Here is a 12,783-nt window from a genome sequence, read left to right as displayed (position 1 = left end):
ACAGACACACACACAAGCAGGAGAGAGAGGGTTTTCTTGCTTACGGACAGAAGACGGAAAGGAAAAAGAAAAGGGAAGGAAATCGAAAAGACGATGGAAAATAAGAGAGACTACTGCTTGAAGGGGGGTGTGGACGGGGTGTGATGGAGCCAAATAGGAAGAAAGTCAAGCAACATGGAGCATGGCGCCTAAGTGTTTGGAGCTGACTTGTCACTGGACGATCAGTCTTGACCATAAAATTAGAGCTGTTCAGTGAACGGTCGAGGTATCTGGGAGCGGATACGGTCCGGCTCATCTGGATGAGCCAAGACGCTGCATAGACCGGGGTGCTTGTCGTCGAGGGACCCTGTCAAGCCAGTGGAAGGGGACCACTCAAGGTGTGCAAGGTGCAAGCCACCGCGTGCCGAGGGGGACAGAATTGGGGAATCTGCAGCAAGACGACGGGGGTCATGGCATGGTGGAGATGGTCGAATGCGATGAGCGGCGTGGTTGGGCGAGTTGACGAATATCGAGGCAAGCAGAGTGTGTCTGAACAGGGCAGTACATCAATATTTTGCCATAATTAGGTCTCCGGTCCTCTTCTCGCGCGGTGCTAGCCAGTCCAGTGCCAGCCAGTCTCTTCTTTTTTTTTTTCTTTTTTTCTTTGCGAGATCCTGCTTGCTACTGCTGGCACGCTGCCGCTACTTGCTGCTTGCGATGCTTGCTTGACCTGCGTGCGTATGTGCGTATGTGCGCGAGCGCGCGGTCGACAGGAATATCAACCTATCAAGTTGAGCTGAGGCGGCACTGGCTGCCCTTAGCCCAGCTTGAATTCTCCGTCTCGTGGTTGTGACGGCCGGGCCACCATCTCATCATTCTTGTCTCAAGACAATATCCAGACTACGGATAGCGAGACAAAGGAAGGACAATGAAGGAGCAGATGAAGAATCAAACCGAAAAATCGTCTGGTCTTTGACTCGCAGTGACGTCCCATCGGCGGCTGTTCTCCAACAAGCGTGTCTCGCTTTGGATATCCAGCTCCGCTTTCCCCCTGATGATTTGACTTTTCATTGCTGTATCGAGTAATGGTTGACAGTGAGGCAGTGAAGACAGCAGATGCCTCGTTGGGGGCGGCAAAGGTACCTTACAGGACTGCTGTGGAATGCCAAATGCGCGGTATGTACACAGAGAGAGGGACGTCGTGTGTACTCCGTAAGGTGGGTATCAAAATCTGAAGACGGGGGACCAGTGGCATGACTCCCCTCTTCTCGGCGGTGGTCACGGTCGTGCATCCTGGCACAAACAGGCTTGATTCGCCTCGGTGGCCATGGATGACTAGTTGCTAGGACGGACTCTTGAACAGGCTTGAGAGCCTATCGAAGGGTCGGAAGGCAGCGCAGCATAGAACGACCGACATAGACAGAGCGGCGGGAAGTGAGGAAAAGAGCATGGTTGGGGGAGAAGAGGGAGCTTGTGTTTGAAGCACGGCGAACTGGAGTGGCAGTGACTGGGAGAGAGAATCAAGAGAGAGGACGGGGATGAGGGGAAGGGGGAAGGGGGAAGGGGGAAGGGGGAAGGGACGACAGGGAGCCGGGGTTGAACAGTCTACGCGCCGAGGAAAGGGTGATGGCGCCTAAGGAACATGCATGGGGCCAATCCGGAGCCGCATGTGCCTGCTGTTCAGCAGATGCATTGCAGGGATGCCCATGGACGTGCGTCTGACTGGTTCGTCGCTTTTAACCTCCCGTTGGACTGATCCACTCGGGCCCACTTGGAAGTAATCGGTACGGTTGGCGCCTGTTGTTTTTGTCATGGATGGCGGCAATGTGGGAGGTAGCCGCTACCTCTCGCCGGTTTCCCCGTCTGTGCCACCTTTCCAACCTCACCTCATGGACCTCTATCAATTGTGCCTTCCTCAACGGAGTACGGAGTCAATACTTTGTTGCTTCTTTCCTTCCTCCTGTCAACTACAGAGTACCTTACGGCAGGTAGGTAGGTATCTAAGGTACGGCATATCTCAGTGGACCGCTCCTTCTTCTGATGCACAAGTCGGAATCCCTCAGCCATCATCCATTCACGCTGTTCCATTGTCCCTCTGGGGATACGTACCTAACCTCTTCCTCCCGTTTGATCCCAATCCACCCTCCATCAATCGTCAATGGCATTCTGTGTGTGTCCTGTTTGACCAGTGACACACCATCCGACCTCTTCCCTCCAGTTTCAGGAACATCACCAATTCTCATCGACAACGTCAAACCCATCACTCCCGTTACATCTACAACTTACGAACTCGATCGGCCCCTTAGTTCCAGGGGCTGGACTCGAACGAACGAACGCCACTACTCTGCATCCATCGCGAATTCGCCATCGCCTCTGCCGGTACGGGTCTGGAATCACATCCCGCTGGCCGGCATACAAGCGGCCACCATCCACCATCCATCGCCAATCCCCACTTGCGCTTGAAGCTCGGAACGTTGTGTTCCCTCTCGCCCTCTCGCCCTGTCTGCACTCTGCACACTGATGGAGCAACTCAACGGCCTGGCAACGTGCAATGCTTCACTCCGAACCATCCACCTTCACATCCGCAGCTCTAGCCTTGACGGAGTACTGCCTAGGACTCCCAGTCCGTCCACACAGACCAGCTCTCTCAAGGATTGAGGCTGCACCATTGCTGCATCTGCCCGCCTTTGGTTCTTTGTGCTTGCGAGACGATCACTGCTACCTTGAACACTATGCACAACACAGACCCCCCGTCGACCTGACCCGTGTCAGATAGAGCTTCCGAATCCCAGCACCCAACTCAAACCACTTCAATTGGCGTCGCCTATGGAGTAGCTCATCAATGCTGGCCTTTCTCTGTTCAACGTATCTACCATTGTGGGGAATTGGCCAACAACGAGGTCGGAGGCCCATCGCAATATCCCGTCGCTACGACGAGACGCACTCTATTACATCACCAACGTTCAATGCCATTCGGGACATTCGTTACATGTCTCACTCAGGGCCGAAGGAACGGACGTTGCTGCACATATCGACCTATTCATCGGGCCTGTCACTTCAATTCGCTCCTTTGCCACACCCGTTGGACTTACCCATCCCGGTCTGGCCTACCTTCTGGACCCCAGATATCAGTTCCTCGTCAATGCCCCTGGGAAAACCCATCCGATGGCAGCCCAATGACACGGGCAGACGGGACAGCCTTGCTATTGCACCTTCATCGGCCGCTAATCAGGTTCACACTCGTCCACCATGCAACCTCACCGGCCGCTTCCCCGTGCATGACTGAAGTACGGATTAAGGTATGGCTGCATACTGAGAGCATGGTTCAACCCACGGCCGCCTCATTCATTGAGCGTCGCTTAGAGCAATTTTTCAAGCTGATGCACAAGCTTCAGGTACGTAACGTGCCCTCCACTCTCTTCCTCACCATCACGATGCTACCCCGGAACGGGTGGTCAATTCCCCCGCCGCAACCACCATGTTCGCCGTGCCTCAACTATCTTGCCGGCTAGTTGCCTGTTGGGTAAGCTCGTTTTCCGGGTCGTCAGGCACCTACATGACAGATTTTCGACCATTTTGGCATGTGTGCTGTCTGACACCTCGTTTGCATTCGTGCTACCTCCCAAGGTATCGAACGAAAATCCAATTGGTCTCGACAGTCCTTGAGAAGATGCAAACGAGCCACCATGTTGCTCTTGAATTCGGGTGCTCGAAGTGCAGCCGGTGGAAGCGTGAAATAGGGCGGCCGGTCCGACTTGTCAAATCAGCTTCTTGTGGCGCCAGTCAAACCTTGCAAGATATTCGCCGTTGAGGGGGCTGAGAGACATCAATATCAAATGGCAACGCTTTTCCACCGAATGGCCAGGACCCCTGGAATCTGTATATTACGCAGTACGCCACCACGGGAATATTCGCATGTATTGTGGCAACCTTGTCGAGCAGTAGTCGAGCCTGACTTGCAACCCAACTGGACCTCGCTGAGATCATAACTCGACTCTCGGATTGGTCTCGACGATAACTAGGCAATGCATGAGCGTTGGTGAGCTTTCCTCCGCCTTGGAAGATACACACTTGGTGGATGATGGGCAGAGCTCCTCCACCCCTGCCATGTCGTACATCGTCTTGACTTCAATGCAGGGGTCATGTGTTTGCTTTGCCGTTGAACTAGCCTCTCTAGCCGTCAAGAACGTTATCTTCCCGGTCGAGTTTCCGCTTTGATACCAAGTGTACTAGCCATCTGACATCCGGGCGAGGATGATGAATCCTTCCGGTAGTCATCAAGCAAATAATCGAGCACGGGCTGAGGATCATTCGCTGCACGAAAATCGTTCTTGCAGACGTTATCTGGCCAACCCTTGAATGGCAGAACCAACTAATAATCAATGATCGACATCCATCACACGAGACCGAGCCTCACGGCACAGTGGCTCCTGGCCCTGTTTATAAGGTCCGATCACTTAATTGTGCTGAAGCTGGGATTGTGCGGCTGGATTACTTCGCAGTTTCGATGCAACAGTGATATTCATGCTCGGAGAGCCACGGAAGGCCTGGTCAGCCTGGAGAACGTGCTAACATTTGTGTTCAGTTTTTACAGCCGATGAAGGATGTCTATATCAAATACTGCCATGGCATCCCATGTTGTCAGACGGACTCGACTGACTCGAAACTCTCATCACATCTCATTTCGTGACGGATCACGTTGACCATCCACAGTACAATGATTTCGAGGTTGCTGCTGGGGGGCCCTGGATGCTTGGCAACTGTCGCCCCACGCATTGCTGCTCCATCTTACATTCGATCGCTCAGATCAACGTCAGGATCTCACACGCCAGGAAGCGGCCAAGTGGCATTGAGGACGAGCCGAGCTGGCCGGGCCTACCTATGCCGTATAACATTTCAATACTATTGCGATCGACTTCCACTACTCTTCCAATAGTTTCGTGGTAGAATCACAGCGTTTGCATCTCTTGTGCTTGCCCGGCGCAAGATGCGCAAATGCATGGCCGACTTGAGCGGCCTGAAAGCGAGTAGCCGTCACCCTAGCGGCAGCGGCAACGGCAACTATGAGAAGACGTCATTCTCAGATGCTTTCGAATCTCACGACATTAAACACTTAGACACCGCGCTTCACGGGATCACAGCAGGATCCATAACGATGGAAGTTTTAGCCACGCCGCGCAAGCCGCAGTCTATCCTCAGCTTTACTTACAGGCCGGGGGACCACAACGTGCTGTGCAACGAATGGGAGGCTGCTGTGCCACTTTGACGTCCTTATTGGCAGTCAGCTGTCCCTCGCATACGGCATGACGGGTACAGAATCGTCGATAACTGGCTCCCAAAACGCCTTTTTCGACCTGCGAATCCTCCATTCATATATCTCTCCACTGAGGGGAGGCCATGCGGGATTAAACCTCCCAAAGCATTAGGCCAACGACACCTTCCCGACCTGTATCTAAGGCAGGTCGCCAATTCGAATCTTTCGGGAGTTCCGCGTCCCGTGACGATGAGTCGATGCGGCCGAGGATTGGGTCTCTGCTCTCAGAAATGATGAGGGTTGCCTATTCGACTATCACCAAGAGAAGTTGAGAAGCTCATATTCGAGTTTCCATTGGAGAATTTGACATGTCTGAGCAGATGAGTAACACACCACCTCGTGGCATCACGGAAACTGCGCCGTGAAAGAGCTCGCTTACCCCTGTCCTGTCATCCCTCTGGGCGGGCGGAGAAACCAGGTGAACTGACTCTTTCAACCGCCCAAGAATGCGAAAAGAGGCAGATTCGCAGTATCTTATCAAGCACGAACAGCATTTTTTGGGCAATTGGCAGGGGGGGGCATAGACATGAAAGAAATCCCGGCATCTCCCCAGTCAACCATCCGATCACCTCTACGGAGTACTGCAGCACTCACATCTGCAGAGATCATCACCGCCGAGAATATCCTTGTCCCGTCACATCTGTTCGCAACCCACGCCTTACTCACCTCGTCCACCTCGCCGCCACCAGTGACCGACAATGGTCTAAGATCTGATGGCGTGCGCTCCATCTTGACATCTGGAAGTCAATTACCTACAGCACGTCAAAAGGATGAAGGGTAACCCGGCATGACCGGCCGTGCACTGACTGCCAGTTTGGCAGTCTGCGAGAAATCCCATTTTCTCTAATGAGAGAAAAAGAGCTGTTGGACCCCTGGACCCAACCGCCGTGCCGCCCTACAAACCGCATGCGGCCTAGGCGCGTGTGATTCGGACGGCGCTATCTGTGATTCGACATGGTGGCCCCGTTGGTCCACCCCCGTCCGTCCCTCATCGTCCTCCCCTTCCCGCCGTTTACGGCCGGCAAGAGCCATGAAGCAAACGTCCGCAGATCACGGGCACGCTAGGCTAGCTAGCACTCGCACGCGCGGGGCGACGCAGAAGGGATGCACGGGTTGGTTGAAGAGGTGTAACGATGGAGAGTTGTGGTGTGTGGCGGGATGCGGACCGGGGGGATGGGCCATGGCCCATGACCCATGGGGGACGAGGTGCCCGTGGTCTTCCTACTATCGATGTGATGGATACCCGAAAGCATTTGGCTGGCGGCTGTTGGTGGTGGCGTTGGGAGAGCTTCTTTGACTTACACACTTGTGAGAGTCCGGTTCACTCGATTTTCTTCCTGCTCGTATTTTCTAAGGCATGCTTGTCTCGGCGGAATCATTCTAGGGCTTTCCCTGAAGCGGTTGCGGTTACGTGCCTTTGTTGAGTTTTTTTACCGGCGGTAAGGTAAGGTAAGGTCAGGTACAAACAAGAAAATCAGGTGGCTGGGGGGCGGGGGGGGGGGGGGAAGGATAGGGCTGGTTGTTCGAGGCGAGAAAAACTCGTGGACGGTGGACCTGTAGATCTACGATGGAGTCAAATAACGAGAAAGCTGAGAGGACCACCGCCTCGCTGCTGGGCGAGCAAGCGCTGAGCTACGCCCCGAGCATCTGAGCAGCGAACGGCGGCGGTGAGCGTTGTAAGCGAAGCTGATGCATGTTGCGCGGTCATGTGCCCTCGTGCAACATACGACGAGGGGAAGGGAAGGGACCTTTTGTTCGCCGGGCGGTTGGGGGGGGGAGGCAAAAGAGTAAGGTAGCGAGAGGATTCTCCGTGTGCGATGATTTGTGCCACGATGGGGGGAGATCTTTAATTGCTTATTGCTTTTTTTGGTGGTCTATCGTTTTCGTGGGATGCCGTTGTCGAGCACGTGGTTTCTGTGCCTTGGTTGATGCAGGAGTATATCGTGGGGGGGGCTGGGCTAGGCGTGGGCAGAATACCTATGTCTTGGTAGAAGCGGTCGTGGGGTTTTTTTTTTGTCTTAGCTGGCTGGGACTTGACTTTTCCGAGAGCGGCGGACCTAGTGTACGTTGACGTGGTATCTAATGTCTCACTCTGCGTTTCTGGAAGCATTTCCATGAGAGGGGGGAACGTTTCCTTTGAGGGTGAGGTGGGATTGAGAGGGACGGTCTGCGATGTCGGTGAGGTTGTAGTGTAGTCACCTTAGGTGCAGCGCGCGTATGCAGAGCCAGCGAAGCAGGATAGTGTGTTCGATATTGCAGTGCCGTGCTGTGCCGTGCTGTGCTGTGATGTGCATTTTGTTTCTCGTATTCACAGTCGGTCAATTAGCTTGCTACGCAATGTAGTTAAGTTGATCGATTGATCGGTTGCCATGTGTTGAGATGCGTCTTCTCTCCCTTGGATCTACCCACTAAACTAAATTTAACCGGGGTCCATGTTGGTAGACTTTTGATACTGGTGTTGTCTTGATTGTTTGCCCTTGACAGTACCAGACTCTTTCAGATTCCCTTCAATTGATCCAGATCTTCTTATGCAGGTGGTAGGTGCATAAAACCAACCGCTCTCATATCAATGCCGGTACCGTACGCAAGCTTGTGTCCCGGCCCGTTGCGCCGACTGCCGAGTCTCCACAGTGATCTCCACCCGGGGGTAAGCGGGGCCCGGGGCGGGTCTTAGACAGCCCCCGCTCACCACCATTTCAAACGGCTTTGGGCTTAATTTGACGACAGGCGGGGGAATGGGGCACTGGTTTGTATTTGCTAGATGGTGGTGATGGACAAATTGTTGTGGGAACGTCTTGTTTGTTTGGCAACCGTTTCTCCCAGCCCTTTCAGAGCTTTTGAGTGTTTCAGAGGTAATCGTATCACGGGCATCCGGAGGAGGATCACTTATGTGACAGCCTGGGAGTTGAGGTAAAAAGCTCTGGAGGTAATCTGATATTAACTCACATTCCTCCCCGTACTTCTTGGACTCGCTTGCTCCAGGTCAAATCTCGAGTCAGAACAGGCGTCGGTACGAGGATCTCCGACGTAAATCCTCGTCAAAGTCAAAGGAAGCCAACTTGTTCGACCTAATCCGCTGTGAGATCTGTGATATCTGGCCTCGGGTTCTAGACTTTTCGCAGGTATCAGTAGCGAGTCCTCGTTTGGGAATATATCAATGTCAATTTGGTCAAAGATTTGAGAATGAGAGAGACGAATCCCAGCCGCCCACGTAGCTTTGAAAGAGTATGCGATATCGGGATAGCATTTTCCCTTTTAGTGTCGTCGCCTATAAGCGTCATAATTCCTTGGTTGCTTGGAGTTAACTGTGCCACGTCTTGCCTCCTTTCTTTCGTTCCGGTCATTGATGCAGCATCCGGTTCGGATCTTGGCCCTTCGTGGCCCAGAGAATACTATCCGAGGCTAATGATGTATGATTTATTATCAATTCAGCAAAACACTGCTACGAACCTTAGACGGACACGGCTCTCATTTATCCTTCGGCATCGGTATCTGCATTAGAGCTGGCGGGTGGATCCAATCAAGCTCTTTGGCCCATTTTTCCTGATCTTGTTGGCAGAATCATCGAGAAGAACGTGATGGTACTCCCAATTACAACCTGGTTCATCGAAGAGCCCGATTTTCCGGAATTTTATTGTAAGACAGACGGACAGCTACTTTTTGTAGTCTTTGTCGCTTACTATATCATTGCCTCAAATCCTTTGGTTAACTTCAGGATCATTGCACCTGACCAACCAGCTACCTTAGTTGAGGCCATGTTTGAGGCACTCGGTACGTGGATGATTGACTTCATTCATAGTGTTTGCGGAAGGATCCCCATTTTGTGACAGGGGAAGGATTCAGGAACCAACTCAGCGTCGTGTTTGACTTCGGCTTGTTAAAGTCGGTTCTTCTTTCGTGGAGACATTGCCTGCACCCCGTAAGCAAAGCGTGTCACCCGGGGGTCGAAGGCAGAGAACCGATCAACATATCAAGATGTTAATTGCCTCGCCTCCAGGCGCGTAGAAGACGCGAATGGCTTCGCAGGCCCTGGGCACCGTCTCCAGGCAGATCTTCGTGCAACACCCGTGCGGCGAAATCGATCAAGTTAACCAGGAAGAATACATCTATACCATTGCTCTTAGCTCAAATTGCAGATGGATGGACCGTCGTCCGTACGCTGAAAGTGGCGTGAGTATGCATCGGGGTCGGTACTCATGGTAGCATCGTCGGGTATCAGCTTGACGAGACATGTTTGGAACTATAAGAGGATTGGCTATCTGCAGGACATTGAAGACCGCACATGGATCCTCTCCAGCGTTCGTGATACTGCGATGCACCCCAAGTCATTCCCTTTGTCACTTGCTTCGTCGCCGTATAATTTTTAATACCGCTTCCCGGAGAAGGGTGCTGCACCTGAATCGTCGTGGGTTAGGGCCTCAAACAGAGGATCTAGCCTGAATACCCGTCTGGCATTTATGTCATATAAAATCCGCTGGAAAGACTTTGCGGAAGCAGCGAGTACGGAGCTATCGAGCTTTCTGAGGTTCTTGAGGTCTTTCTCCAGAGTCCTCACAGCAGGGTCGAAGGTGCAGTCACACTTCAGCCCCATACACCTTTGCGCGGTACCATGCCGCTCCCGTCTGCAGGTACATGAGGAAAAACCAGGGTTTGCATGCATTGAGATGAGTAATTTACTTGAATCCAACAGCCCTTGACGTCTTCCAACTTCATCTTCAGTGACCATTCACGATGCGTCTTCCGGAGAGTAGAACGTCACGGGCACCAATATGGAGCGATAGAGAAGAGAAGAAACCGAAAAGTGCAAAACCCCAACGCAGACGTGGATATCCAGTGGTTCAGTCCACACTACGCCCTCATAAAGCCGCCGTTGCGGGCATCGTGCCCTTCTAAAGAGTCGGCAGCAGCACTCACGCCGAACGGCGTCAGTATTCATCTACCCGCCAGTCACAGGATGGCCCGAGATATTCCGCGCGTCTTCTTCACCAGAATGGGAAAACCAGTAAGGTTATCGAGCTTTTCCGATAAAGGCAGGTCGTCCCTAGGCTTAGGTGGTATCTCCAATATAACAGACGCCGATCGACTGCCTCAATACACAGTCCGCAAGGCTCTCCTTGATCTGACGCCACCTGAGGTCCAAAAGAAAGACGCGGACGCTTCATCTGGTAGGTATTTTGTGACAATCGCGGCTTTCTCGTGAGATGGATGGCTCTTTCGCGGTTATCATCGACACCAAGCGCGTCGTAGTCACCCTCTGGGAAGTAAGTACCACACCTATCTTTTCCGACGTTCATGTGCCTGACGATAGAAGTCTACTTTGATCAGGGGACGAGAAAATGTGCCTGGAGAACCTTGCCGGCTTCGCATCGACATTCTTCGAGACGTGCAAGAAGTAGTAAAGCGATCTTCGAAATAGAAGCCATATCTCGGGAATGTTAGCAAAGCCATTCTTTGGCAGGTGGACGGAACCGGCAGCAACGCGAGGATACGCGGTCAGATATACCGAATGAAGGAACCCGGCGGACAGAGTCGAAAGCCTGACAGAGGCCAGAGGTGCGACTATTCCTCCAAGGAAGCAGTGCCCGCTGTCGCAACGGCCGCGTGGTATGCGTACCTATATCAAGATCATAGCGGGCAGACTCACTTTTTGGAGGTCTCAGGTTAGAGATGGACTTTCTCGTCGATTCTTTTCGAACTTTACCCTTCCTTGTTCCAAAGTCGACTGGAATTCCTTCTGATGTTGGTATTAGTGGATATTGTGTACATAGGTGTGTAAGAAGTTGAATAGGCTGAAGGACCAGGATACTGGGTGACCTGGTGCCGACGGAGAAAGAAATGAGTGGGATGAGGAGAGGGTAGAGAGGAACACATAGGAACATGAGGACCAGGCTTGAAATGGCGGCAGAGTATCAAGACTGGTGATGAGCAGGTATGACACTGTGTCTTCGAAGGGAGAAGGGATCTACCGTGGTGAACCCCCTTTCTCGCCGGCTCATGGCAAGAAACAACACAACGCCACAACTCTGTCTGACCAAGGTCCTAGAGAAACAAGAAAGGGATGAACAGAATGCGCCCGAGACCGCTGTATCAATACAGGAGCATGCAAAACGGAGAAGCAAGAACTCATCATAGAAATCATAATTGTATGTGTGTAAAAAAATTCTAAAGGCCCCCCTGCTTTCTTCCGGGAAGCATACATTCTAGGCCAGACCGGTACGCCGTTTCAGAGTGTGCGTAAATTCATTAGTACATCTGGTAGTCCAAATCGATGCGAGTAGGGGAGTGACCAGCACAAAAGAGACAACAGACAAGAGACAGAGAGGAACAGAAACAGCCAACCACAAGCCCGGAACCCAAACGTATAAGATGACACCCTCAATATCCTTCCACACCAAATTCGCTTGACCATTTTCAGGTTCGGATATTATGGGTGGAAATGGGTATCCCAGTGTTCATTCTTGATGTTCATGTGCTCAGGCATGAGGGACCCAAGTGCGGGAGATCCGTGCATGTCGTCGGTGTGCCCCTGGCCAGCTTGGTGATCGCACAAGGAGCCAACGCCAAAGCCATTGATATCGTACGCGGCGTCGAAGGCTGAGTAGATTGGACTCGGTGCCCAGGAGTTGTGGTCGTGCTCGTGGTGGTGCTGTTCTGGCTCGTGTGCGCAGGCCATCGCCGATGGGAGATCGAAGGTCGGGTGAGCGCCCATGAGGCTCGCTGACGGGCTGAACTGCAGGTTGTGAGGTGCGGAGAACATGTCGTCGCTACACGGGGTGAGCATCCTGGGTTGGAAGGTCTGGCATTCCGTGGCTGTGGGAGACGCCATGGATGTTGGTGTGAACTGCTGTCGGTAGGGAGGTTGGCTATGTTCGTGCTTCACCTTGACTGGAGACCTAGCACGAGCTTCGGCTTGATGAAGAGCCTCGAGAGTCCCTGGTTCCGGCTTGACCCTCTTCTCGTCGTCTTCCTCTTCCTTTTTCGGTGGCTTTTGCTCCTTCTTGTTCTTCGTGACCCGGTTCTTGTTTGCGGCGGCTCTGTTACGTTTTTGAGGCTCGAGGCCCAACATCGCCGAGCGGAAACGGGAATATCTCATCCGTGCAGCGTGGCCATTAGTGATGGGTTGTGACAGTATCGGATCATGGGCCACAGCATTCCAGTCGATCTGGAGGTTGAGTAAGTTACCAGTCGAGGTGGTGAAATGATAGTAGAGAGCACTTACATCCTTGAGGTTCTTCTGTTTCAAGATGGCGAAGAGAAACCTCGTCATCTGGTTGTCTGTATTGGAGGACATGTTGAGAGTGTTGAGGGGTTGTCTCGCCTAGAGCTGACCAGGCTATGGAATGGAGGTGAGGTCGATATTGAGGCCAGTGAGCTGGAGGAAAGGGGAGTAATTTGAAGTGCACAGCGATAGAAGCTGAAGCTTTGGCTCAACCCAGTCAACCAGCACACGACAGGCAAGTGTGGAGTTGAAGTAGTGGAAATGAGTCACT

The 12,783-nt window shown here is 52.7% G+C and overlaps 3 protein-coding genes across 3 annotated transcripts; 1 reads left to right on the top strand and 2 right to left on the bottom strand.

The window, feature by feature from the left end:
* Positions 1-2,693: 2,693 nt before the first annotated feature.
* BDP81DRAFT_183959 (uncharacterized protein) lies at positions 2,694-3,626 on the top strand. Its single transcript, XM_060582319.1, has one exon. The coding sequence runs from the start codon at positions 2,946-2,948 to the stop codon at positions 3,489-3,491; it is 546 nt and encodes a 181-aa protein (XP_060448410.1). The 5' UTR covers positions 2,694-2,945; the 3' UTR covers positions 3,492-3,626.
* Positions 3,627-10,553: 6,927 nt separating this feature from the next.
* On the bottom strand, positions 10,554-11,444 carry BDP81DRAFT_183908 (uncharacterized protein). The gene is made up of 2 exons (XM_060582318.1): positions 10,938-11,444; positions 10,554-10,718 (listed from the first exon to the last, which is right to left on the bottom strand). The coding sequence occupies exons 1-2, from the start codon at positions 11,170-11,172 to the stop codon at positions 10,615-10,617; spliced, it is 339 nt and encodes a 112-aa protein (XP_060448409.1). The 5' UTR covers positions 11,173-11,444; the 3' UTR covers positions 10,554-10,614.
* A 273-nt stretch (positions 11,445-11,717) lies between these two features.
* BDP81DRAFT_312776 (uncharacterized protein) lies at positions 11,718-12,584 on the bottom strand (the record flags this gene model as incomplete). Its single annotated transcript, XM_060583838.1, has 2 exons — positions 11,718-12,455; positions 12,513-12,584. The coding sequence occupies 2 exons, from the start codon at positions 12,582-12,584 to the stop codon at positions 11,718-11,720; spliced, it is 810 nt and encodes a 269-aa protein (XP_060448408.1).
* Between the last annotated feature and the right edge of the window lie 199 nt (positions 12,585-12,783).

The sequence above is a fragment of the Colletotrichum phormii genome (assembly GCF_030913505.1).
Source record: "Colletotrichum phormii strain CBS 102054 chromosome Unknown BDP81scaffold_5, whole genome shotgun sequence".
NCBI classification, from domain to species: Eukaryota; Fungi; Ascomycota; class Sordariomycetes; order Glomerellales; family Glomerellaceae; genus Colletotrichum; species Colletotrichum phormii.
This window is presented reverse-complemented; position numbering and strand designations above follow the sequence as displayed.

What these genes read in the sequence shown, in the direction of transcription:
- BDP81DRAFT_183908 (XM_060582318.1), bottom strand. Translation starts at nt 11,172, where the DNA reads ATGTTCCTATGTGTTCCTCTCTACCCTCTCCTCATCCCACTCATTTCT. An exon ending in TAACCTGAGACCTCCAAAAA is followed by an intron (nt 10,719 to 10,937) that starts GTGAGTCTGCCC and finishes AACATTCCCGAG; the next exon opens with ATATGGCTTCTATTTCGAAG.
- BDP81DRAFT_183959 (XM_060582319.1), top strand. Translation starts at nt 2,946, where the DNA reads ATGCCATTCGGGACATTCGTTACATGTCTCACTCAGGGCCGAAGGAAC.